The sequence below is a fragment of the Rhinoderma darwinii genome, chromosome 2 (assembly GCF_050947455.1).
Source record: "Rhinoderma darwinii isolate aRhiDar2 chromosome 2, aRhiDar2.hap1, whole genome shotgun sequence".
In the NCBI taxonomy this organism is placed as follows: domain Eukaryota; kingdom Metazoa; phylum Chordata; class Amphibia; order Anura; family Rhinodermatidae; genus Rhinoderma; species Rhinoderma darwinii.
In genome coordinates this window covers 301628307-301655432 of record NC_134688.1, presented here as the reverse complement: position 1 = coordinate 301655432, position 27126 = coordinate 301628307, and the positions used below count along the sequence as shown (strand labels likewise).

Below are 27126 nucleotides of genomic sequence, written 5' to 3'. Positions count from 1 at the left end.
CCTCCTCTGCTTGCTCTTGGAAACTCTGCAACTGTAGCCCATTCTATGCGGACGGCAGTAACAGGGCGCCGCCATGACACTTTCGTTTTCCTGTCCAAATTAGACGCGGAGCCCTTACCTACTGTGGTGCTGTTATGGAGGGTAATTGAGAAAAGCGGGTTAAGGTTGAAAGGTGAGTATACATGCCTGATGTCACTATTTCAAAAGAACAGGATAACATAACTTTTCTACATTTTTTCTAAGTAAAAAAAAAAATTGTGCAATCAATAAATAATTTGCTTATATTCTCTTTAAAAACTCAGTTAAAAAAATGTTTGCTTTTATGTCACTGTGCTATGTCCTATGATGCAATGAATAGGTCAAAATGTTATAGGCGTTCTCTATTGAAAGCTCCTGAGCTGGATCGCCTTTGAGTATCATAATTGTATTGTGTTGCTTTAGTTACTTGTCCTTTTGCAAATGAGGGTAGGGGATATAAAAAGAGCAAACCAACGTTAACCAGATAGTTCCATTCTGTCCCCCTGATGTTTTCAACATCGCACCCTCCCTGGTACCACAGGAAAAATAAGTCACTATAAGTAACGTTGCAACAAAATCTTTTCCATTAATGGAGTTATCCGCACCCATTCACCTTTCTGGCACGTTTATTTTCTCTTTTTCGATTCTCTTGGCTTCTGTAGTTGCAAAAGGATGAGTAACTATAGCAAAACACAATACAACTATAATACTCTGTCTTCAACTGACGGCGATCCATATCGGGAGTTATCAACAGAAAAAGCCTATAACGTTTTTACCTATTTGTTGCACAATAAGACATAGTGCGGTGACATACAAGTGAACTTTTTTAACCACCACTGATTTTTTTAAAGAGATTTTTCTTATTTTTACTCGAAAAAATGTAAAAAAGCTATTCTATTCTGCTGTTTCTAAATTACATTAGACTTGTATACTTTCACCTTAAACCCGCCTATTTGTTTAAAAATAAACTGTGTAATTGTATTTGGTATTCCTGATGAAGATCCGAGCGTGGGATTGAAACACATTGCTGTTTATTTTACAATAACTCATCACTTTTAAACTTTACCTTCATATCGCCTTGCTACTTGCTCCAACGAACATCAATTCTGAATAGAGCCATCAGTGCCCAAGTTGGGAGTCAAAGCTCACCCTAGACTATTAGTGTTTATCCTGTATAATCCCCAATTCAAAGAGAGGAACATGAGAATCTTCTGGATGGTGCCACGGCCGGCTTGACATGCTGCACTAACCAAAGCTCACAAAGAGTCGTGCCTATTGGAAGCACAACTCCATCAGGTTAGTGCATGCTGATCCCTTTTTTACCATTACATGACCTGACGCCACAATATTTCACTAGGGAGCTCCACTTTTTTTTTTTTTTCTTGTCTTCCTAACCTGGAGCTAAAAGTAAGGGTCACAGTGAGCAGACCTCCGATCAGACATTGATGATATATGACAATCATAGTGATATGCCACCAGTGTATGTCATGAGACAACCCCTTTAAGTAACAAATCAATCAGGAATAATTATCAGGCATTAGTTTGTGAGCAACAACAACAACAACAAAAAAATCCTTCCTTCATAGAAATGAATTTTCCTGTTTTTCCCTTTCCACAGAGAAATGGACAATTTGGGGAAGCAGTTAGCTGTGATTGGTGATGACATATATAAGCGCTATGAGACAACTTTTGATAATTTCCTTAAAGACTTGAACCCCAATATGGAAAATGCTTGCGACATCTTCAAAAAAATTGCTTCCAGGTAACAAAAATTTGTTGTGAATCTGCATTGTGGACTGGATTAAACACATCTCTGCAAATCAGCAGATCCAAATAAACTCAAATGTTAGTCCTGTTGCTTGAGCCATTGATCATGTAGAAAATCTCCACGTACATAGCCAGCAACAAGATACAAATTTTTAGTGCTAAGTGCCAGTTAAATGTTTTTGTATAAGTGGTGAACAGTCCATCATTTATTTTGCATCCTAACGCAACAGAAAGACTCGGCACACTACAGGTAGCCCTAAGTGCATCTACATAAACAATGTCATTTGACATGTCACTGGTACAAGACTTTAGCACTTCTGAGTAATATTTATGTGGTATTTTATCTTTTAAGGAATACCTAGCACACGTTAGTTGGACCAGACACGTCTTTGCATTTTGTAAGCAGTCTATGTACCTATACTAAAATATATCTATGGAATATGAGTAGATAAAACGTAGCTAGAACTATTTTCAGTATACTTTACTGTGCATTTTGTAGTCTGTGTTATGGATGTAAATTATATCAGGGTTAAGTGTGCTTGCATAACCTTTCTATTCTTTCTTCTGCCTCCCAGCCCACATTATGGGCTAGAATTCTCCATTCATCTTCAGGTAATTTCTTACTAAATTGTCTGCCTGTTTCTTTCATTATTTGCGTTCTCCTATTTAATGTTTTAAATGCATTGTCCTCACTATTATTTCTGCTGGTCTTCCAGGTTTTTCATTTACATGTAAAAAGCAAAATGATTATTTAATTATTTAATATAACATATTTGCCACTAATTTCCCTTAACAGAAAAAAAAAAGTATCTTCATACAGACATGTTTTAAGAACATGCTCTTTGCTGTTTGTAAGGGCTCCAGGTATTATATGTGAAGTACACTAAGACCACTGAAAGGTAGAATTACAAAGAGAATGTAGTCAGCGGTGGTATATCCGTGAGCATTGCCTCAGAATAAGAATGAGAACACAGTGGTACAGAATTTTTTTGATTTTCATGCTGTGCGCAGAGTTGGATTAATTGTGACAGTATTGAAGTTGATTTATAGAGAACCCAGGGGGGACTGTTCCTGTAAGTAATGTTTGTACAGAAAAACACACTAGCATAGCACACTGCAAGCAAAAGTAATGTGTTGATTCAACTGCATAATGAAAAACAATTAGCCGTTTTAATTTGTAATTCTGTCCACACAGAAGAACTGACAGCGAAAGGAAAGGCTTTTTAAACATTTATAAGGTACATTAAAATCTTGGTGACACTTCTACAAAGGCAATGTCTAGTCGTCACTTCCAGGGGCGTAGCTGAATTTCTCTTCACGGCCAACCCGCAACTTTCAGCTCCATCGATGGGTCTCTCAAGTGAGCCATCGATGCAGCCCTAGCAGCCAGAGGCGTTGCTAGAGTCTTAAAAAAATCAGAAGCACAAGACCCAAGATATTTGTTTCCTCAGCCCCCCCCCCCAAAAAAAAAAAAAAAAAAATATAGATATGTTGTCTTCAATATAATACATATAAGATTACGACCCCTATAGCTGCACCACTGGATAGGATTAGACACATTGTCTCAGCAGAAAGTATCACACAATAGGCTTAGATATTGCAGCTCAGCAAACAGTATCACATGCGATAATATTAGATACAGCAGCTCAGCAGACAGTATAACACGATAGGCTTAGATACCGTGGCTCAGCATACGGTATCAGACATGATAGGATTAGATACATCGGCTCAGCAGACAAAATTATACATGATAAGCTTAGATACAGGGCCCCAGCAGACTGTATCACACATAATAGGCTTAGATACAGGGCCCCAGCAGTCAGTATCAAACACGATAGGTTTAGATGCAAGGCCCCAGCAGTATGTATGCTTGCACTTACCCTCCCCCACTCCTGAATTGGGTCAAAGACCGCCCGGGGAAAGAAATGCCTCTATCTCCCATTGTAATCAATGGAGGCTGTTTTTTTTTTATTCTGATGCGGTTTCCGCATCAAAACCAATGCCCAAAAATGCCATGTGAACTGGGCCTAAGGCTTCATGCACACAGCAAACCCTGTGGCTTGGAACTATGCTGCAAGTATCTTGCAATATTTGCACTAAAAAATTTGCACTAAAAAGTTGCATGTATGCGCTAAGGCCAGAATCTCACACCCAATTTTTATGCCGTTTTTGGCTCAGGTTTTTTTTAGCCAAACACAGGAGTGTACACAAAAGAAAGGAGATGCTTAAAGTGTTTTATTTATACCTTTCCTTCCTTTTGGATCCACTACTGCCTTTGGCTCAAAACAGTATCCAAAAACTGCATCAAAACTGTGTGTGTGTGATTCTGGCCTAATGCTGGTTTCCTATGTAGTGGTCAAAATGCAGCAGTTTGCGGCAAAACATACATTTTTTGCATGACATGATAACCCAGCATTAGCGTTTACATTCAGCTTTTTAGTTATTTAAAGATTTTTGCAACAAATATTAGATCGCATAGAGCAAAGTACACATGGAGTCAGAAATGCAGGGACATTGCAGGTAATAGAGAAATAGTGGTAAAAAGGAGAGGAGAAAGAGGAAGGTATGTATGAAATAGATTAGGAAACAAGAACGCTGCCTTGCTAATATGGAAAATATCTATAACAAAGCAGAGCGATAAAGATCTACTGCAATGATTACATGAGAGAGCAGAAGTGTAAAACGGACTGCAGATTCAAGCAGTGAGTTCAAGGAGTGAGCTTTAGCAGAGACACCCCCACTTCCTTAAGACTGGGCACCTCCCAACTGACGGTCAGTGATTGACAGCCTTGTATGAGCAGGCTGATGAGCCCAGCAAATTAAGGATGTAGAAAGTAGTGCTGGGCCTCCTGTTCTATAATAGTCTGCTGGCAAAATGTTCTTACTGACAGGTCAGTTTTAGGCTAGGGCGCCTATGTGACTGCTCTGAACTAAAATTAGAATAGAAAGTGTTTTCATCGAAACATTAGAGCGGTTGTCCATACTTGTTAGAAGGGTACCTTGAAAATAAGCAGATCACAAAGTGTCCCCCTGCTGGGACCCGCAATGATCAGCTGTAATCTGTGAAGAAACATGGCAGAAAGTGTTTAGCACCGCCAAAGGGAAAATTAAGCACTACACAGTGCCCAGTGAAATGAATGGGTTGTCTGTGTAATGAAGGACAGGACAGGTCCTCCAGAGTGAGTGATGCTCTTTATCACCTCTTTGGGTTTTCTAAATTAGACAACCCTTTAAAAGTCATGTATCCTCGTATGTCACACTTGTTTGAATACCCAAGACCATGAATCTGCAACATGTTTATGAGAATCTATGTAAATATTAACAAATTACAAAGTCCATTTATGAACATTGGGGGAAATATATTAAAAAGTTTTCTGGCGTAAGAAAGTTGCACATTCTGGCGCATTCCATAGTTGCGCTAAAATTTGAGACTTTTTACTTCTCGTGCCATTTTCCAAAAGTGGTGAGAAAAGGGAGCTGGGAACCTAAAGATAGAGTCAAAGACACAAGTTATGGCGCAAATCTACACTTGCTATGAACTAGATTTGAATTTCTGTTGCACAAACAGCCAAAGATGCGCCAAATTTGTGAAAAGGTGTGCCCTTCTAAATAAATTTGGCACATTTCCTGCCGGCGTAAATTAGTTTGTTTTTTTGAAGAGGAGGGGGATTATGAAAATTTGCCAGAACTAAATATAATATTTTATTTTGCTTCCTTTTAATAAATTACTTTCATCCAAAGATTAAAATGTAACCCTTTTTTAAAAAAAATGCTTTCGATATCCCTTCATAAAGTAATGACTGCAAACCTCTTTTTCAGTGTTTTTGAAACTGAGGTGAACTGGGGACGTGTTTTAACCCTGCTTGGTTTTGGTTATCGGATGGCTGTCTACATTTGGAAAAAAGGACAGCATGGATTTCTAAGGAAAATTGCTCAGTGGCTTGCTAAATATCTAGTGGAAAGTAGCATTTCACAGTGGATAGCCAGACAAGGTGGTTGGGTAAGTGAATAAAAAAGTTTTTTTTTTTACAAAACTGGAAGTAAAATATAAAAATAAAGGAACCAGATAGATTAACCACACAGACAGATTCAGCTGCAAATATCTTAGCGTCTGTGTTATGTACTGTCTCAATTCATATAACACAATAATTCCCACCATATACTTTCACTTGATATATACTTTATACACTTCTAATGCCATAAAAGTCTGATTGGTGGGTTCTGAACAATAAGCCCCACCAATCTCAAGAATGGGGATACCAGTCCTCATTCCCAGCAGAAAAGTGGTCATGCATGTGCAATCACTCTCCTTTAAAATGGATGGAAAATACAGAAAATGCTAGAAGCACCCACCGAACTCTAGGTAATAGTCAGGATGCAAGATTTATTATATCCAAAAATCCCAATTTCAGACTTTCATCCCCCAGAAATAGAAATCTGTGGTAGCATGAATGTGGCAAAAAAAAAAAGTGTTTATTAACACATCTCAAAACAGAGTGAACATGCAACGGTTTCGACCCACGCAGGGGTCTTTGTCATGCATACATTTCATAGGGAAAGTGTAAATATTTAAAAAGGTATCAATTAACTTTGACCACTCGATACATGTGTAGATATAAGCTTCTCCTAATAAAATATCATTATGATGATAATGTGTACTACAAAAAACCTTTATATGATGCTGCTGATCAATAGCAAGACGAGACCATGGACCTCCAATCTTACTGTGCATGCACCAGCATCCTCTTGTGCCCACTGTGCACTTGTAATTGCCCACCACTTTGAGATTCTGTGGCACATGGGTGGTGCATGCACAATACCTCCAGATTACCAGGCAAAAGGGATAATCCCCTGGTAACCATGGGGACGTTATACACTTCTCAATAACCGCTTTGTATTATACGAGTCCTTAAAAATAAAATGGATATTCATGTGAACTATACAGGCTAGCGTTTTGCATCTTTTTTCATAGGAATTTAAAAATTACAAGCGCAATATATATAGAGGCAATCAAATATATAAATACTACATTGTCATTGGTGGCTATCCTATGCAGACCAACACCAGTCGGATAACCGGAATGGTAGAGAACCTCAATAATCAAAGTACAAACTTTAATACATCTCAGATTGTCATGTGTTGAATGAAGGCTATACTTAAAGCTTGTCGCAGAAGAATCCATATCAAAATTTTCCATAAAGACCCTTTTACACAGGCCAATGATTTGATGAACGTACGTACGAATGCTAATTCCCAGTCATTGTCCTATGCAAACAGGGCAGCGGATTAGCTGATGAAAGATGCAAACCGTTGTTTGTTGGCTGATCGGATCTTTTATGCAACCCAAAAAATGGTCGCTTGTCGCCAGCACATCTCCCCAGGTAAGCAGGGGATGTAATTGCAGACAAGATGCAAATGTCTGGGGACGAACCATCGTAATAACAATAGTTCATCCTCATACATTCTGATCGTTAACCCGTTTTAAATGGAGCAAATCAGCTCGTTCACAGGACATAAAATCTGCTTGAGTGTCCTCCCCTCATCCGGCACAACATGCATAGAAGACCTACATTCGAGGGGGCCAAGAAGATGTGCGCATGGCAACACATCTGGTAATTTTATCATCCCTATAATAAAAAGATGCAAATCGCTAGCCTATATAATTCACATGAATATCCATTCTCTTTTTAGGGATTCGTATAATAGAGAGTTGTTATGGAGATGTGTACAACATCTCCTTGCTTACCAGGGAATGATCCTGTTCTCGTTATTCCTACTGGCCTTTAATTTGGAGGTACTGTTACAGGATAGTTACATGATGCGCCGCAGAATCTCGAAGTGGCAGGCAATTCATGCATGCACAGTGGGCACGAGAGGACGCCGGCCGGTGGGCACTAATAATTGCTTATATTATAATATAAATGTATTACACATTGTTATAGGATACATAGGAGGATTTTTTTTTGATCATAGTGACATTTTACTGGAAGGAGCTTATATATTATATACATATATTGATGGTCACTTATATGGTATCCTTTTAAATATTTTCACTTTCCGAATGATATGTATGCCTGACAAAGACCCGTGCGATAGTTGAAAAGTTGCATGTTCACTCTACTTGGAGATGTGTTCATAAACACTTACATTACTGCCACGTGAATGCTGTCCCAGATTTCTATTTTTTGGATATCAAGTTTATAAGACATGAAAGTTTAAGGAGGAAAAACGTTTCTTAGTGTACTTATTAAATAAACACAAAACATCTTAGTGTATGGTGTGGACTCCCATTGGTCAGACAGATATTAAAATATTGTAATATTTAGTCAATACCACCAACTAGAGCATATGGGCATCATAGACAGGGGTTCTGTGTCCAGGACACCCTCTACGGGTCAGAGCGGAGAGCGGCTCCCACTGGCTGAACGTGACCATTTGAAATGAGCGACTGCAATCAGACTTACACAGTTGATAGAACTTGATAAAACAGTATTCTAACAAGGGGTTGTCCAAAGGGAACAACCTCTTTTAATTTTTTTGTTCAAAGACTGCCGTCTTTAACTTACTACTGCATTTCATCCAATGAAGATTCAATTCTGAATGGATTTTTATAATTCGTGTACACTAAAGGGGACATTGATTTTTTTGTTTGGAGGGTAATAATTCTGAATTCTTTTAATTGGGTATATAAAAATGGCTTTTCAAAACAGACAACCCCTTTAAAAATGGCAAAAAAGTTACTTTTCATGTTCTCAAGCAGAGGAGGAGGATATGTAATGTAGTATTTACCCCAAGCTCAATAAGTTTTAGTCCACACAGATTGCTATGCATCATTGTCTAATACCTAATCTTTTTCTTAAATTCTATTCTTATTTTGACCAGGATGCTGTCCTTACACTAACAAATAACAGCATTAAATATGTACTCATGGCATTGGGTGTCGTTCTGATCCTGCAATTTATGATGCGCCGCTTGTCGTCACCTGATCGCTGAGGACTTTACAGATGTTTTGGAGTATGTTTCACCATCATTCGGGCACATGGTATGAATGATGTCTATCACTGCAGCCGTGAGGACTCATGTTTGTGAATAAAGCAATTTCCGTTTAACCCAATAAGATCTATGGGTTAATTCTTAAAGACTTTCTAGATTTTATACGTCAACTATGGGGGCATTTTTTATTTTAAATACCAACTCTTTACTTGGATCAACAAGTAAGACCTAATTTGTAACTTCCTTTCGTCACAGTCTCAGGGAATAAAAGGTGAATTATTATGATGTATCTTGTTTTAATAAATTTCCCTTTTTATAATCTTCTCTTCGTTTCTTTATTATTACAGACTAGTACAGAAATGCAAAATTATTGGATTATTGCAAAGGATGCAAGATTATCTGTAGATATGTAGACATTTGAAAGATCGAATAAATTCAAGTGGAAGTACTCAACCTTAGCTGCTGAACTGGGAATGTATTAATTAATGACCACACTAACCTTTTCACTATGAACCATAATACGTAGCCAGAGAGACTCTGTGTGCCCGCGTACAGGTTTCATTCACTCTACTCTCGCCTGTGCATTCATCCTTATTTGTCCCGGTAACCTTGCCCCTTTCCTGGACTCTCTATTCAGTGTGCTCTTTGCAAATTCTAGTTACCCATGATGGGGGGCTGATCCTATATGCTTGCTTGAGGAAGAGGTAACCCTTTATTACATAGATTTTACCTGCACCTATTTTGGAAAAAAACAAATGTGCTTTATTTTCCAAAGTAAGACTTTGTTCACATCTGCATCAGGGCTCTGTTCTAACGTTCCGTCTGAGCTTTCCGTCGGAACGGAGCGCTGACTGACACAAATGGAAACCAAAGGTTTCGACTACGCTATTGTTTCTGTCAAAACGACGGAACCCATTCACAACGGAGATAAACGGAAACCATTGGCACCAGATACATCACCATTGAAACATATGGTTTCCGTTTGTGTCAGTCAGGGTCCCGTTCTGACGGAAAACTCTGTCGGAACGGGATCCTGGTGCAGATGTGAACGAAGCCTAAGTGGCTTTCCTTATCAATCTTCCAGGTGATGTTCCTTATGAGCATATCATACCTGTTCTGTTTATCGTTCTACTGTAGTACAGTCAGTCCACAATTGTGGCTGGGGAAGTGAGTAGTCCTCTGACTAATATTATGCCTAATATAACTTCAAAATAAATTGTGTAGCTCCTCAAATACTATTCAAGTATCATTTCAAGGAGGTTGTAGTTAAACTGGGACCCCCTTCCTTTCAAGTTCTTGGTCACCAGTTTTAACATCAACCTTGGATTACTGAAAGTAATTTATCTGCCCACACCACCACATGCTGAACTCTGGAAAGCAGGTAAAAACAAAAAATTACCATGTCCACCACTAGTAGAAAGCAGGGATGTCGTCTCTGTAATGCACACCCTTGTGTCATCACCTTGGCATATTTATTTGAACAGACACAGAATTGGCGTTTCTCTCATGACACCTCTTTCTACTGCCCACCAACTGTGGACAGCATATTCTGCAGAAGACTGTTAATTCCCCTCAGATCAGCACCCAACTACGCAATATTCTAGATAAAATGTTCATATATGCCATATCTGGATATGCTGCTTCAGATAGACAAATGCAATTCTCAGTTGTAAAATTGTACCCAAGAATTGCTCAGCAACTTCAGTCAGTTCTGTCACCACTTCATATCCCTAGGGGATAAAATATGGTAAGAACCATACAGTCCTCTAACTCTCTCCATGCACTGTAATGGCTTGTGAAGCATAAGGCAATTCATCTTCTCAAAGAAAGATGGTGACCATGTGCAAGTGTGGAATATGAAAATATAGAGGAAAGTAATAGCATTGCTATTTTTTCTTTATTGCATCAAGCAATGATTGTACAATTTGATACGCATAATGATTGTATAATTTTATACATTTATGGAAAATGACTGTTTTGATAGATTAAAGTGAATATAATATATATCTTCTTGATTTACCTTATTGGTAATCCAGAAGAGTTGCCACCAAATGAATGAAATATATCTCAGTATTGTAGCCTTTCCCCTAAACCATGATGATAAGACTGTGAGCTGCCTATGTGATCACGGTCACCCTGAAAAAAAACCCTAAAGAGAAATAAATGTGCCTTACACAGTGGTATTTAACAAAGTGGCTGTGGACCTGTTAGTCTAAAAGTTCAAGCTTTTGTCCTTTTACTGTTTCTCAGGTTGCTGACACTAAGGTCTCATGCACACAGCAATGCCATGTGTACGAAACCTGTATGACAGTCCGTACGGTTCCATATTGTGGAGCAGTAGGCAATTACCCCTGTACGGTGCGGTGCAATGATTCTAGGGGAGAAAACCTTTGTAAAAATACAGCATGAGATGGAACACACCACAATTTTGTTTCTCATAAATTTCACCTAAAAATGTGGGCCCATGGCAGGCTATGGTCGCCGTATTATGGAACTGTACAACACAGATGTGTAATACGGTTGTGTGCATGAGGCCTACCTCTGTAATGTTTCATACATACTGCAGAATGCATCCTCAAGAACATTCCTCATATTGAAGCAGTCATTACTATTCTGGAATCTTTTCAAACTGTTCTATAAAAACTACAGTGTAATGCATAAAATAAAGTGTTTTTTCCCTATCACGACAACACCTGTCCATAAGCCCATATGCGCACCGTCTTCTTATCAAAAGGCATTGTCTTCATGTTTTTAAGTGCAAATTCACAGATAAATATTTAAATATTGTTCTCTTGAATGGTTACTTCTTTTTAACTGCTAAATGACCCATATTATATGTATCTTCTAATATCTGTACTGTTACATGGTTACACAGGTCCATAAAACCTATAGGGGCAGATTTACTTAGACCAGTGTTTTATATGCCAGAGTTAATCTAGACTTCGCTGGAGTAAAATGCACCAAATTTATTAAGAGACGCCGTCATGGTGCATATAACAAACAAGGGGATAGGCGAGAGTGAATTTACCATTATAAAAAAGTTCAAGAAAAGTTGCAAATTAGACACATATTCGAATACCCCTTGTCATTACATAAATAATAGATATAAATGACCAAGGAACTAAACGCATCAGAGTGTAACAGAGTTTAACCATGTACAACCAATATCATCATTTATGAAGAATAACCATAGTGTATATAAATTCCTTAGTGCCATAAACATTTCAAACCGGGATGGGGCCAACCCCAGAGTACTGTAAAGCCTTTTTCTGGGATGGCTTCATCTCAGCAAATCACACATTTTATACCACAGTAACCCAAATAAATAGGTTCACGTACCCAAACAAATCAATAGCCTGAACAAAAACGCAGTCATGAGCAAACATAGATTTGTGCTATAATTGACACCAATTTTTAGCATAGAGTATAGTAAATCTGCTTGTGCATTGGTGACCCCACCCCAATTTTTACTAACTCCACCCACTTGTCTTGTCACAATAGTAGCACATTTTAGCAAAAATATGACGTGTCAAACGTGCCGTAAAGCAGTTACCTAAAATATATATACGACAATAATTACTGCAATATCAATACTCTGGTCACAAGTGTGTTCCTGAAACCACAACAATGACCATATCATAACTGTAATCAGAATATGACCACCAAAAAGGCATTAACACACTGCACAGAAATGAGCAAATGAGTCTGCACAGTCTGAATGTAATGATTACAAGAGAAACAAAACCTTTTCAGTTCATCTGATTGAACAAGATTACTGTTCCTGCCAGAGAATGAGTCATATACTGCATCTGTCACAACATTACTTGCTTGTTTGTTTCAGCTCAGTCAGCATTCTTATCTGTTACAAGGACGCTAGAACTTGGGCAATAAAGATATATCTGTTCAAATATTTCAATTTTATATTATTTATTAAACTAGTTTTATTATATTTCAAAAAGACACATTCCTAATGAATATTTCTGGACGATTCATGAACACAGTTTTATTATGGAATGGTCGTTACAAATTGAATTAAAGGGGTTTTATCACCAAACAAATTCATTTACAAGCCATAAATGTCTGATCAGTGGGGATCCCAACTCTGGGGTCCCCACCGATAAGGAAAATGAGGGTGGCCTTAACTCCCCATCAATCTGGTGAGCCGGCCACTGATTGCTTGCAACTTTTATTACATAGGAAAATAAGTCACACAATTTTACATCTGCCTCACCATATTATCGTGAAACATAAATGGGACAGGCTGTCCTCCATAATGTCTATCTGTAGCAGCTAGCCTATTTGTTGTGTACACTGTACAAGAAAGATTTTGCATAATCTAGAGGCAACTACAGAGTCTAAAGGCAACTATAGTACTAAATCAATTGTGTGGACTGCATTACCCGGAATCATAGACATTGAGGTTATTTAGTTTGGAAAAAAAAGTTGGTTTGAGGGTGACCTAATAATCCTTTTTATACCTACAGTCGTAGTTACCTAGGTTAAAAAAAAAAAGGCACAGATCCGTCAAGTTCAACCTTTCGATCAATTATACATCATTCATTATTAAATTATTTATAACCCTTAATGCCATTTGTCATTAAGCAAGCATCCAGCCCTTTTTAATTTCTGTCATAGTATTTGCCATCACTACCTTTTGGGGTAGGCCATTCCATAATTTAACTACTTTAAGGCCTTATTCACACGAACGTGTTATATGTCCGTGCTACGCGAGTGATTTTCACGCGTGTCTCATGGACCTATGTTAATGAATGGGGCCGTTCAGACTGTCAGTGAATTTCACGCAGCGTATGTGCGCTGCGTGAAACTCATGACATGTCCTATATTTGGCCGTGTTTCGCTCAGCACGCACCCATTGAAGTCGATGGGTGCGTGCAAATCACGCTCGGCACACGGCTGCGCGTGATGCGCTTTCCAGTAGTAAAAGAAATGAATGAAAACAGAAAAGCACCACGTGCTTCTCTGTTTGTAAACATAAACCAGAGTGTCATCAAGATGCCGGCTGCGCGAAAATCACGCAGCCGCGCACCATATGCTGATGACACATGGAGCTTTTGCGCGCGCAAAACGGACACGTCCGTGTGAATAAGGCCTAAGTGTAAAGAACTATTTCCTATATTGATGTCTGAAATGCCTCTTCTACACACATAATGAATGTTCCCTGGTCCCTTGTAAAGCCCTTGGGGAAAAAAATTATGTGCTAGTTCTTCGTATTGACCCCATATATATATATAATATATATTTATATGTGTTAATAAAATCATCTCTAAGCTATATACACCTTCGCAATCACATTTGTTTTCTTGTTTCAATGTGTCTAAAAGTAAAGCACTTTGTTAATTGTTTTTGTTAATAGTTTCATATCGTCTTGTGTCTGCCTCTCCTATGCAGACCTATGAGTCTCCATGGTAACAAACAAACAAACCCTGTGTAGTCTGACCCCGTAACCATACCCTCTTTCAGATGTCCCCTACTAAAGATTAGCATAAAGTACAGGATGGGAAGGGAATATGACTGCAGGTTCAGACTGTCTGTTACCATGGACATATTATCTGCTGAAAAAGGCCACTGTCATTAGGGAATACCGTTGCCAGCAAGGGGTGTACTTGGTTTGCAAAAATGTCTAGGTAGGTGGTATGTGTCAAAGTAACATCCACATGAACGCCAGGACCCAAGGTTTCCCAGCAGAACATTGGCCAGAGCATCACACTGGTTACACCGACTTGCCTTCTTCCCAAAGTACATCCTGTACGGTGTATCTGTTCCCCAGGTAAGCGATGCACACGCACCCGGCCATCCACATGATGTAAAAGGACCAGACCACTTCCTTCTATTGTGCAATTGTCCAGTCCTCATGCTCACTAGCAAATAATGTGTTAATGTGTTAATACCTTCGGTGGTGGACATTGGGCAGAATGGGAACTCTGACTGGTCTGCAGCTACACAGCCCCAAAAGCAGCAAGCCACAGTGTTCTGTTTGCTCTGACACTTTTTTTTATCATAGCCAGCATTCATTTATTTAGAAATTTGTACTACAGTAGCATATTAATCTTGGTCCCCCATGACCCTACTGCCAGTTAACCGTCTGTCCTTTCTTAGACTATATTTGGAAGATATTAACCACTGCATACTGGGAACCAGGGGCATAACTAGGAAAGACTGGGCCCCATAGCAAACTCTTGACCAGGTCCCCTCCCCGGGTGCCACAAGCAGCCCTCCTTATAAATAGTGCCCCCTGTAGAATGTCCCAAACAGCCCCCCTGTAGACAGTGCTATATAGCCTCGCCTATAGACCGTGTCACACCCCATTCGTAGATAGCGCCCCCACCTCCCCCATGTAGATAGTGCCATACAGCCCCCTTATAGATATTGCTATAAAGCCCCCACTGTATATAGCACTATACAGCTCCCATGTATACAGTGCCACACAACCCTCCCTTACTAGAAAGTGCAGCACAGCCCGCCTTAGTAGAAAATGCCACACACAGACCCCTGTAGATTCCGCCACACTCCGCTCCCTGTAGATAGAGCCACAGCCCTCCCCCTTGTAAATAATGCCATACGGTTCCCCCATGTGTATAGTGCCACACAGCTCCCCCTTGTGTATAGTGCCACACAGCTCCCCCTTGTGTATAGTGCCACACAGCTCCCCGTGTGTATAGTGCCACACAGCTCCCCGTGTGTATAGTGCCACACAGCTTCCCCTTGTGTATAGTGCCACAGAGCTCCCCCTTGTGTATAGTGCCACACAGCTCTCCCTTGTGTATAGTGCCACACAGCTCCCCCTTTGTGTATAGTGCCACACAGCCCCCCCTTTGTGTATAGTGCCACACAGATCCCCCCTTTGTGTATAGTGCCACACAGCCCCCCCTTGTGTATAGTGAACATGGAAAGGTGGGTTTTGAGGCAGGACTATGTGAATCTTCAGTATAGCGGCACCGCCCCATGATACTCTAATGAATAATTAGCATATAGTGTGCGTCGTTTTAAAAGTGGATTTTAAGAATTTTGCTGCATCTAAAAAAAACATACAAGGGAATGTTTGGAAATATTGTCAGGTCATGTATTACCACATGGTGGTGGTTCAAGGGATTAAAACTACCTGACAGATTCCCATTAAATATACAATAATTTGAGAACAATTCCATCTGCCCTGCGATTTTGTTATTATAAATATATCCTATATAAACTACAGACCCAGAACCAAGTTCTGACATATATACAGTACCACAACCAAGCTCAGTACATAAATACAGCACTAGAACCAAGCTCTGACATATATACAGCACCAGAACAAAGCTCAGACCATATATACAGCACTAGAACAAAGCTCAGTACATATATACAGCACCAGAACCAACCTCAGTACATAACTACAGCACCAGAATCAACCTCAATACATAAATATATCCCCAGAACCAAGCTCAGTACATATATACACAGAACCAAAACAAATCTCATACGTATATACAGCACCAGAACCAAGCTCAGTACTTACATACAGCATCAGAACAAAGATCAGTACATATATACAACACCAGGACAAATACAGCTCAAGTTAGTGCAACCCCTTCCGTATAGGTTTGTACGGCGTAAAACTGCAGCTCCAAGCATGGCCCAAACAATGGTGAGGATATGTTGTGAGATACAGTTTCACAAAAAAAATCATATAATCATCTCGCTGCAGATCATACAGTGACTACAGTGCTGATTAGAGGCAGAATAAACATTTACATTAAGTGACTCACCGGTGACGTCTCAGATTCCAGTTCTTTTCTTCTCCCTCCGGTCCAGACATCTATGATGGATTTCTACCGGCCATGACCCATTTCTGCAGTTTTCCGCTCAGATGTCTTCAGCTTCTCACTTTTAAAACATTTCTGCACCTATAAACAAAGTTAAAATTCTCAACTCCTCTAAATATAATAAAGCACCATACACTGCACCTCTAACTATAATAGCGCCATACACTGTGTCCCTGATTATAATAGTACCATACACTGTGTCACACACACACACCATGCCCCCTGTAGATAGTGCCCCCATAGCCCCCTGTAGATAGTGACCCCCATAGAGCCACTGTAGATAGTGACCTCCATAGAGCCTCTGTAGATAGTGTCCTACATAGAAGCCCCTGTAGATAGTGCCCACATATGGACTCCAGAGCTGCAAGGCAATAGTGCTAACCACTGAGCCACCGTGCTGCCCTACATATAGCTTCCCCTATAGATAGTGTTCCACGTATAGCCCACCTCGGTACATAGTGTCTCACATATAGCTCCCCCTGTATAGAGTGTCCCACATATAGCCCACCCCTGTAAACTGCACTACATATAGCCACCCTGTTGCTAGTGCCCCACAGGTAACCCACCCCTGTATATAGTGTCCCACATATAGCCCACCCCTATAGAAAGTACCCTAAAAAATATACTGGTGGTTTCCCTTGGCTCAAATACAAACACAATATCTCTCTGAGACCGGAGCAGGCAAAAGTAAATTGGGTATGATCCAACAAATACCCTTAATGACATATATAAAGTACAGGTAAATTTACCACTCAGACGGCACTGGTAACAGTCCAATATCATTCAGTATGTACACTCTGTCCCAGAAAAATGCAGTGGACAATCCGCAATCCAATGAGGCTGTGGATGGTAATTCTTATCCTTGTAGTTCGGGGGGATTCACACGAGCGTGTATTTGGTCCGTGCGGGCCGCGTGGTTTTCACGCGGCACGCGTGGACCAATACAAGTCTATGTGGCAGTACAGACAGTCCGTGCTTTTGGCGCAGCGTTTGCCTGCTGCGCAAAAAGCGCGACAGGTTCAATAACTCTGCATATTTCGCGCATCACGCACCCATTGAAGTCAATGGGTGCGTGAAAGCCACGCAGGTTGCACGGAAGCACTTCCATGCGAACCGACTGAAACAGCGCACCAGCTGTCAAAAGGATGACTGTAAACAGAAAAGCACCACGTGCTTTTCTGTTTCCGACCATCCAAACGGAGTGTCTTTGCGATGAGCGAAGCCGGACAAGCGAACCGAACTTCACCGGGTTCGGCCAAACTCGTTTTGGCCGAACCCGGCAAAAAAATTATCGGTACGCGACGTCAGGAGATAGTCACTGTCCATGGTGCTGAAAGAGTTAAACTGTTTCAGCACCATGGACAGTGACTTCCGATCCCAATATACATGAACCTGTAGAAAAAAAAACGAAGTTCTGACTTACCGCTAACTCCCGGCTTCTTCCTCCAGTCTGACCTCCCGGGATGACAATTCAGTCCAAGTGACAGCTCCAGCCAATCACAGGCCAAGCACAGGCTGCAGCAGTCACATGGACTGGCGCGTCATCCAGGGAGGTGGGGCCCGATGTCGAGAGGCGCGTCACCAAGGACGCGTCACCAAGGACGCGTCACCAAGGCAACGGCCGGGAAGTTCTCGGTAAGTACGAACTTTTTCTTTTTTTTTCAACAGGTTTTTCGATAGGATGTATAAACAGAAAAGCTCCTACAGCAATGAAAAAAGAAGGGGCTAGCTGCTATACGGTAAAGCATGCTCCCCAGGTAACAATAAAGGCACTCCTATATAGACATTTATGCACAGAAGAAAGAGAAGGAGAATACGAGCCTATATATTAAAATATAACTTTATTGACATAAACATATAATATATTAAAAACAGATACACACAAAGGACTAAAGGACACTGTTACAATTACAGTAGAAAAAGACACATATGTTCAGACTGTGTAATGATCATGCCAACGAGCAAGAGAAATGAGTACTGAGGTTGTGCTATATAGCTCTAAATACAGCCATATGTTAGCATGCATAGTACCAGTACTTGAACCTAACAATAAAGGGTCAAAGGCAAAACAGTGTGCAAAGATGGACTAGTATACTATGCAGTGACTCACAAAACAGAGCTTAAAGAACAACCCAAAAGAGGTTTATAGGAAGTTCAGTGATAGAAACAAATCTCTTACCCATAAACGGCTATTAGTGCAGTCTGACAGCGTGCACTGGACCCCAGTGTCTTTTTCTACTGTAATTGTAACAGTGTCCTTTAGTCCTTTGTGTGTATCTGTTTTTAATATATTATATGTTTATGTCAATAAAGTTATATTTTAATATATAGGCTCGTATTCTCCTTCTCTTTCTTCTGTGCATACATTTTCGATAGGATGTGTTCGGCATTCACTGTCGAGGGTGCTGAAAGAGTTAGCTCTTTCAGCACCTTGGACAGTGACGGCCGTCGACTAGCCTCATCTCTATGATGGCGGCTGCGCGAAAATCACGCAGCCGCGCATCAGACACGGATGACACACGCAGCTGTCAAATGGTTTTTGCGCGCGCAAAACGCAGCGTTGTTTGCGCGCGCAAAAACGCAACGTCCGTCTGTATCTGCCCTCCCACCGAGCTTCTTATCGTCTCTCTCCACATTCAAAGAACTCCTGGTAGGAAAAGGATCTTATGTCTCTAATAGATGGAAATAGGAAGACACATAATGCAACACCCTCTGAAAAAAGATTGCTCCACGCCAAGTTTAATCCATACTTACAGAAGTAACAAGAAATAAAAGCATTAAGGTAGGTAAAAATCGTTCAAATTTCTAGGCGGCACGCCAAACACTCTCTCCCGACCCTGGGTTTTGCCCTTCCGGCTTCCTCTGGGGCATGTGTGACGTGTCTGATTAAGTTTATATAGCCGCATAACATTTAAATTCATAGAAATTTACATACATAAAAAATGGTTAAAAAACATATACAACCAATGATCTCTGTAATATATAGAGATAATCTGATCTTATCATCATAATCGTATACATATATATACACTTCTAAATATTATTCTTTTTATTTAAATACACAATCTCTTTAAAAATAAAATAATAATATATTATGCTAAACAAGCCTATTCACCACCTTTATAATTGGTTAGATTCCACATATCAAGGGATCTTGTCTCAGCAGAACACAATTGTTCTGATTAGTGCAGCTCACTGAAGCTCTGGAGGGTTTAGAGATTGGCCACAGATCAGACTAAGTGGAAAATTAGAGACAGAAAATATAAAACAACTAATAAAATATAAATAAAAATCAATATAATGGATATGGGATGATATTTGGAATCTAACCAATTATAAAGGTGGTGAATAGGCTTGTTTAGCATAATATATTATTATTTTATTTTTAAAGAGATTATGTATTTAAATAAAAAGAATAATATTTAGAAGTATATATATATATATATATATATATATATATATATGTATACGATTATGATAAGATCAGATTATCTCTATATATTGCAAAGATCATTGGTTGTATATGTTTTTTAACCATTTTTTATGTATGTATAAAAATAAATAAATAGAGCAATTTTGGTAGCACAGTAATTTTGACTGCAGAGATACGGCCAAAGAGAGATAGAGGTAATTTTAGCCATTTGTCTTTCAAGCCATGTATATTCCTGTACAAAGGAGGGAAATTGGAAGCATACAGTGAATGATAAGCGGGCGTCAACTGGACCCCTAAATAGCTAAGGGAGTGAGTTTGCCAGTGAAATGAAAAATTGGCCTGTAGGCTTTGCAAGAAGTCAGCGGAGATGTGCAATGGAAGGGCCTCAGTCTTACTGGTGTTAATCTTATACCCAGAAAGACGTCAAAAATCTCGCAAAAGTGCATGGAGGTAGTCTATACGCATATGAGTGCCATGCACCGGAGAGAAAAAGGAGTAAGACTTATCAGTGGGATTGTCAATCCGCCAAAGGTCATATAAAGATAATCTACGTATGAGTTTTCGGAAGTCTGAAGAAAGTCGGGATTGATTAGGGTGTGGGGGCTTACCTGTCAGGCTGGGTTCACACAACCTATTTTCAGATGTAAACGAGGCGTATTATGAAAATAGGGCTACAATACGTCGGCAAACATCTGCCCATTCATTTGAATGGGTTTGCCGACGTACTGTGCAGACAATCTGTCATTTACGCGTCGTCGTTTGACAGCTGTCAAACGACGACGCGTAAAAATACGGCCTCGTCAAAAGAAGTGCAGTTCTTCATTGAACTCAATGAAGCACAGCTCAAAATTTACGGCTGTCAGAGAAGCCTCGCAAAATGCGAGGAGGAGCAATTACGGCTGAAACGAGGCAGCTGTTTTCTCCTAAAAACAGTCTGTCATTTCAGATGTAAATGCCTGCTATCGTGTGCACATACCCTCAGGGAAAGGTGATCAACATGGTCAGAGAATATTACATTGAAGCTTCCCCTAGTAAAAGAGCTGCAGAGGGAATGTTAGCTAACCTATTGAGTAGTCTAGAAATGAAGCTAATTTGGAATGTGTTAGGTGCGTATAGATTACAGAGGATGATCGGGGACCCTCAGAGTGTCCCTTGAAAGATGACATATTTACCTTCAGGGTCAAGTTGGGAGGAGCTAATCTGCAGAGGGCACGTAGAGGATAGTAAAATAGCAGTGCCCGCCTCTTTTCGGGCATTAGTGGCAGAGTATGCTGTTGGGTAGTATCTTCTGGCAAAATTAAATGACCCCATAGCGTCAAAGTGGGTATCCTGAAGGAATGCCACATCAGCCTTCAGAGTCCTGAGCTCATTAAGTGCAAGACGCCTCTTCGCATTGGAATTAAGGCCTCGAACATTCAATGTAACACAGTTCAACATGGCGAAAATATGTGTAAGGAATTAAGGAAAAAACTGTACTCAACCCAGCTACACTCCACAAGCAGGAAGGAAGAGCAAATCCAGAGAAGGATGAAGTAGACGTTTGACGTGCAGCCGAGCAGTATAATTGGAGAACCAATATTCAAGGGATGATGAAGAGGAATTGGTCACAAGAGGGGTAGGGTAGAGACGGGACCAAGAACAAGACAAAAAGTTAGACACACAGAGAAGACGATAAATGCACTCGTCACGTGGACCAGGTGGCTCTGTACCTGGATGAGGAAAAAAAAGAAGAAAATAAAACCACACAATATAGGTTGCGTAGCACCAGAGAACAAAAGATTCAATACTCCTCCAGTCGTGGAGGGAACAATAGAAAAAATTCCTCCGTGGGGAGGGGTACCAGATGCACAGCACAATGAAACACTGATAAAATGAGAAGGAAAAAATAAATCTCAGCAACAAAAACCTCAACCTGTGAAAGAAGATAGTAAGGTTAGACAGGGCATCAAACACAATAAAGGAGTTTCAAGTCCTCCTGAAAGAAAATAAGTATAATAGCCAATAGTTAACCCCATGGTTACTAGAAAGTGGTAGAACAGCCTCGTCATTCTGCAAGGCAAGAGAGTCAGCGTTTAGGAGACAATCCAGGGGATGGTTCAGAGGACCCCACAGAAGGAGGACGTCGTCGTTTGCTCTGGCCTGACACCCATTCAGGGGGGAGGAGGTGGTGACGAAGAAGCAATCTCCCAATCCGAGATATCTGGAACAGGAATATCAAAATCAGCACAGAAGGCAGGCAGGTCCTCATATGATTTCAGGGTCACTGAATGACTATTTCTCCGAGCAGTTAGAGCAAATGGGAAGCCCCAGCGATATAAAATTTGCGAGTTTCGTAGCAGAGTGAGGAGTGGATGCAAATGTCTGCATTTGTTCAATGTAATCCAAGACAAATCAGGATACAGCTGCAATGAGGCACCATGAAACTCGAAATCATGTAGGCTGTGGGCCTTGGAACACAGCAGATAACATCTCTGGAGTTAACAGCAGTCCCTTTAGGCCTAAGAGCACGGTGTGCTCTGTCTAACTTTATACGGTGGGAGGTAGGTTCCCCAAAACAAGATTAAAGATGGATTCCAGAGTGATCCGCAGATCTTCGTCTCCCGCCGCCTCTGGGGGGCCCCTGAATTTGATTTTGTTTCTACAGCCTCTATTGTCCAAGTCCTCTAGATGACGGGTAGTGTCTTTAAGTTCCATCCCATGAATGTGCACAGTTTCTTGAAGATGCGAGATGTACTGACGAGTATCAATATGAGCTTTTTCAAGGTCATCTACCTGGGTAGTGAGCTGTTTGAGATCCTTGAAAACCATCGCTATTTCAGCTTTACAAGTTTCGGTGACTCTAGTCACTAAATTGTCAAAGTTCACCTTCGTGGGTAAGTCATGGAGGAAACTCAGCCAAGGAGGTAGTGTAGAGGGCAGTTGGCAGGGCAATAGTGGGTCAAGGGTCTGGTTCAGCGGCGGAGCAGTCCATGCATCCCCCCATATATATACCTGGTCAATGATGGCGTAGCCCCAAGATCAGCTTGCGAGTCCGACCATTGGATGGTGGCCAATAAGGGGGGGAGGAGAACCAGGGCCTAGTGGCATGTCCCTCTCAGTATCATTTGGGCGTGGCTGTAATGGCGACTGAAAACTAGGATGGGCTGACAGGGGAGGAGGTGTAGCAGCAAGGTGTACCTGGCCTCCTATGTCATCTCCCACCGGACGGAAGGTTGCTGTTCCCGCAGAGAGAGCCAATGCTCGTGCCCTGGCTCTTGTAGCAGTGCGCCTGGAGGATTCATCCTCTGACAGAGAGGACGTGGATGCCGTCGGAGACAAGCGCAGCATGGAGTCTGCGCCGTCTGCGGTGCAGAAGGCAGGTCACGTGGTAGGGAGCCATGGTGGGCAGTCACCGCCGAGTGGGAAGACATCGGTGCCGAAGGGCGGACTCCTCGCTGCAGCAGCAGGTAAGTCTCCATGGAAGTAAACCCTCCCACAGATGCAGAAGGTTGTGAGGAGGGTTTCTGGACACTTTTCTTCCCCATGGGATACGTGTGAGGACAGCTGTGCCCAGATGCAGAGAGGTCGAGGTGAAGAGCTGAGGTCTTAAGCGCCCATGTGCTTGGTCATCTGGCCACGCCCCCTCTCAAAAGCTATTTAATGGGCTGCATGGGCTATTCCGTCGTTAATCCATCATCAATTAAGCAGGTAAAAGATCTGGAGTTGATTCCTGGTGTGACATTTGCATTTGGAAGCTGTTGCTGTGAACCCATAACATGAGGTCAAAGGAGCTCTCAATGCAAGTAAAACAGACCATAGTTAGGCTGAAAAAAATGAAGAAATCCATCAGAGAGATAGCACAAATTTTAGGAGTGGCCAAATCAACAGTTTGGTACATTCTTGAAAAAAAAAAAAATAGCGCACTGGTGATCTCGTGAACTCAAAAATGCCTGGACGTCCACGGAAGACAACAGTGGTGGTTGATCACAAAATCCTTTCCATGGTGAAGAAAAACCCCTTCACAACATCTACCCAAGTGAAGAACATTCTCCTGGAAGTAGGTGTATCAGTTTCTAAGTCTACCATAAAGAGAAGACTTCATGAGAGCAAATACAGAGGGTTCACCACAAGGTGCAAACCATTAATCTGCCTCAAAAATAGAAAGGCCAGATTAGACTTTGCCAAACAACATCTAAAGAAGCCAGACCACATTCTTTGGACAGATGAAACTAAGATCAACCTGTACCAGAATGATGGGAGGAAGAAAGTATGGCGAAGGCTTGGAACGGCTCATGACCCAAAGCACACCACATCCTCTGTATAACATGGTGGAGGTAGTGTGATGGCATGGGCATGCATGGCTGCCAATGGCACTGGGTCACTAGTGTTTATTGATGATGTGACTAAAGACAGAAGCAGCCAGATGAATTCTGAAGTGTTCAGGGATATACTTTCTGCTCAGATTCAACAAAATGCAGCAAGGTTGATTGGACATCGCTTCACAGTACAGATGGACAATGACCCAAAAGATACTGCAAAAGCAACCCAGGAGTTTTTTTAAGGCAAAGAAGTGGAATACTCTGCTATGGCCAAGTCAATCAGCAGATTTCAACCCGATCGAACATGCAATTCACTTGCTTAAGACATAACTTAAGGCAGAAAGACCCACAAACAAGCAACAAATGAAGACAGCTGCAATAAAGGCCTGGCAAAGCATCACAAAGGAGGAAACCCAGCGTTTGGTCATGTCCATGGGTTCCAGGCTTCAGGCAGGCATTACCTGCAAAGTATTCTCTACAAAGTATTTTAAAAAAGCATTTTATTTATGGTAATGTTAATTTGTCCAATTACTTTTGAGCCTCTGAAATGAGGAGGCTGTGTAGAAAAATGGTTGCAATTCCTAAACATTTCACAGGATAGTTTTTTTCAACCCCTTGAATTAAACCTGAAAGTCTACACTTCAATTGCATCTCAGTTGTTTCATTTCAATTCCAATGTGGTGGAATGCAGAGACCAAATCATGAAGATTGTGTCACTGTCTGAATAATTCTGGACCTAACTGTATGTATTATTGTCTCTAATGGACAGAAACAAGGAATAAAGTCTCAACGCGTTTCGCCTGCAGTGTATTCTACTGGCACATCAGGAGACTGTTATTAGTGTATTATAGCATAAACTGATTAGAACGCCAGAGTTATGATATTCAAACTCTGGTGGCCATGATGAAAGACGTACGCGGCGGCCAGAACGCCGAACATATAAGAGCTAAGCTCTGCCCTCCCTACAATGACGCACGTTGAGTCTCCCTCCCACCGCCTGCACCAGCCAATGAGATCACAGGCACGGCGCACATCATACAACGTGTCGCAGGTGACTCAGCTGTTGCCCTGGTAACTACCCCAAGCAAATGACTACTCTGTATAACATCTACGCTGTCAATAAAGCGTTCGTCTACATCCGGTATACAATGTCTACCATATCACCATCGACTCAATGATATTATCATGCACAAAGGGTACAATCCTCAATAAGTCTCTCAGACCATCAGACTCAAATATTAACCCCATAACATAGTTATTTTATTCACCGTGCAATAGTAAATATACGTGGTTTTTCCCTTGAGTAATATATGTGTTTCACTGGATAAATACCAATGGGAATTTTTGGGTTAGAGCCTAACATTTAATGTGAGATTTATTTCACTTTTTAGCAATTTAAGATAATGATACAATTGTATCCATAAAGTTCGTTCACTAGTGCTTGCGCACTTTACATTGACATATGTAATAAATTCGGATAGGACAAGGATGAGATTTAAATGGTTAATACCATCACACTCTAGTATTTATATTTTATTTTAGAATTTTCCTGTTTTTTATACATTTATATATTTTTATATATTTATTTTTTTTTTAAATAAAATAAAAAAAATATTATATTTAAATATTTTAGTTCCAAGTTGGGACCGCTACCCTCCTTGTCACAAGGTGTGTGCCAGGAACTGATGCAACATGAGCAGCTGCTCTAGGAATTCCTCTATATGAGTCTCTTGTATTTCAGCTACTGCTGCTATAGAGATCTCTGTGCAGCTCTCTTATTAGCAGATCAGCTGCTTTATCAAGCCCAGTACGTGCCAGTAGCTGATACAGCTTTAGCTGCTGCTGCTGTGGATTCCACTGTGAGGATCTCGTGTTTAGCAAAACACTAAGGCCTCATGCACACGACCGTAGCCGTGTGCACGGCCGTGATTTTCGGGTCGGCCGGCTGCGGACTGTCAGAGGACTGTCAGCCACAGGCCGCCCGCAAATCGCGGGACATGCACATGGCCGCGGCCATTGTTTTCAATGAGCCCGGACCGCAGAACCGGGCCGTAATAAGACATGCCCGTTTTTTCTGCGGTCCGGGCTCCCGGGCCGTGCACGGACCGCAAAAACTACGGTCGTGTGCACGGCCCCATAGAAAAGAATGGGGCCGCAATTCTCTAGTGGATTTTCGGGGGAATTGCGGCCGCAAAAACACGGTCGTGTGCATGAGGCCCAATCCTGCCTATCTGTAGTTATCTAGCCCTACGCATTTCCTTACTCATAAGTAACTCTGCAGTAATTCATCAGGGGCTCACAGAGTTAATAGATTAGACCCTCTGGCATTCCAGAGGTTGTAGACAATGCACTGATTCTATGATCAAACGTGGACATAGTTGCTAGCCACAGTCAGTGGCAAAATGCTCTGTCTTTTAAAGACCGAGTACCCTCCTCCTCATGAGCTCACTGTTATCTTCAGCCAATAAACTGGCATCACGTCTTTGCTGGAATCCCGCCCCGATTTTTGGGGGTTTGGCTGTGCTGGCCAATCAATGGTCTGCACCCTTGCAGCCTCCCTTCATGTCATGAGGGGGCGTGGTCCGAGTACCAGAGTCAGCCCTGTTGGAAATGGGCATGCCCTGTCTCTCCACACTAAGCTGCTGGAATGTGCTGTACAGACTGTTCCTCCACGTTAGAGCAGAGGGACAGCACCAGGATTCACTATATCCATAGTGAGTGATGCCAGACCTGTCTGAATCTGTCTGTCCAATGCATGTGTTATAACAGTATGGGGTAATATATAGCGTGTGTC

The 27126-nt window shown here is 41.2% G+C and overlaps 1 protein-coding gene across 1 annotated transcript in view; it reads left to right on the top strand.

The window, feature by feature from the left end:
* The window catches only part of BAK1 (BCL2 antagonist/killer 1), a 109437-nt gene extending 100340 nt beyond the window's left edge, over positions 1-9097 (top strand). The window contains exons 4-6 of the mRNA XM_075850607.1: positions 1637-1780; positions 5605-5785; positions 8668-9097. Of these exons, the coding sequence (XP_075706722.1) occupies positions 1637-1780; positions 5605-5785; positions 8668-8778 (436 nt within the window). The 3' untranslated portion in view covers positions 8779-9097. The remainder of the gene's footprint in view (positions 1-1636; positions 1781-5604; positions 5786-8667) is intronic.
* The last annotated feature ends 18029 nt before the right edge of the window (positions 9098-27126 follow it).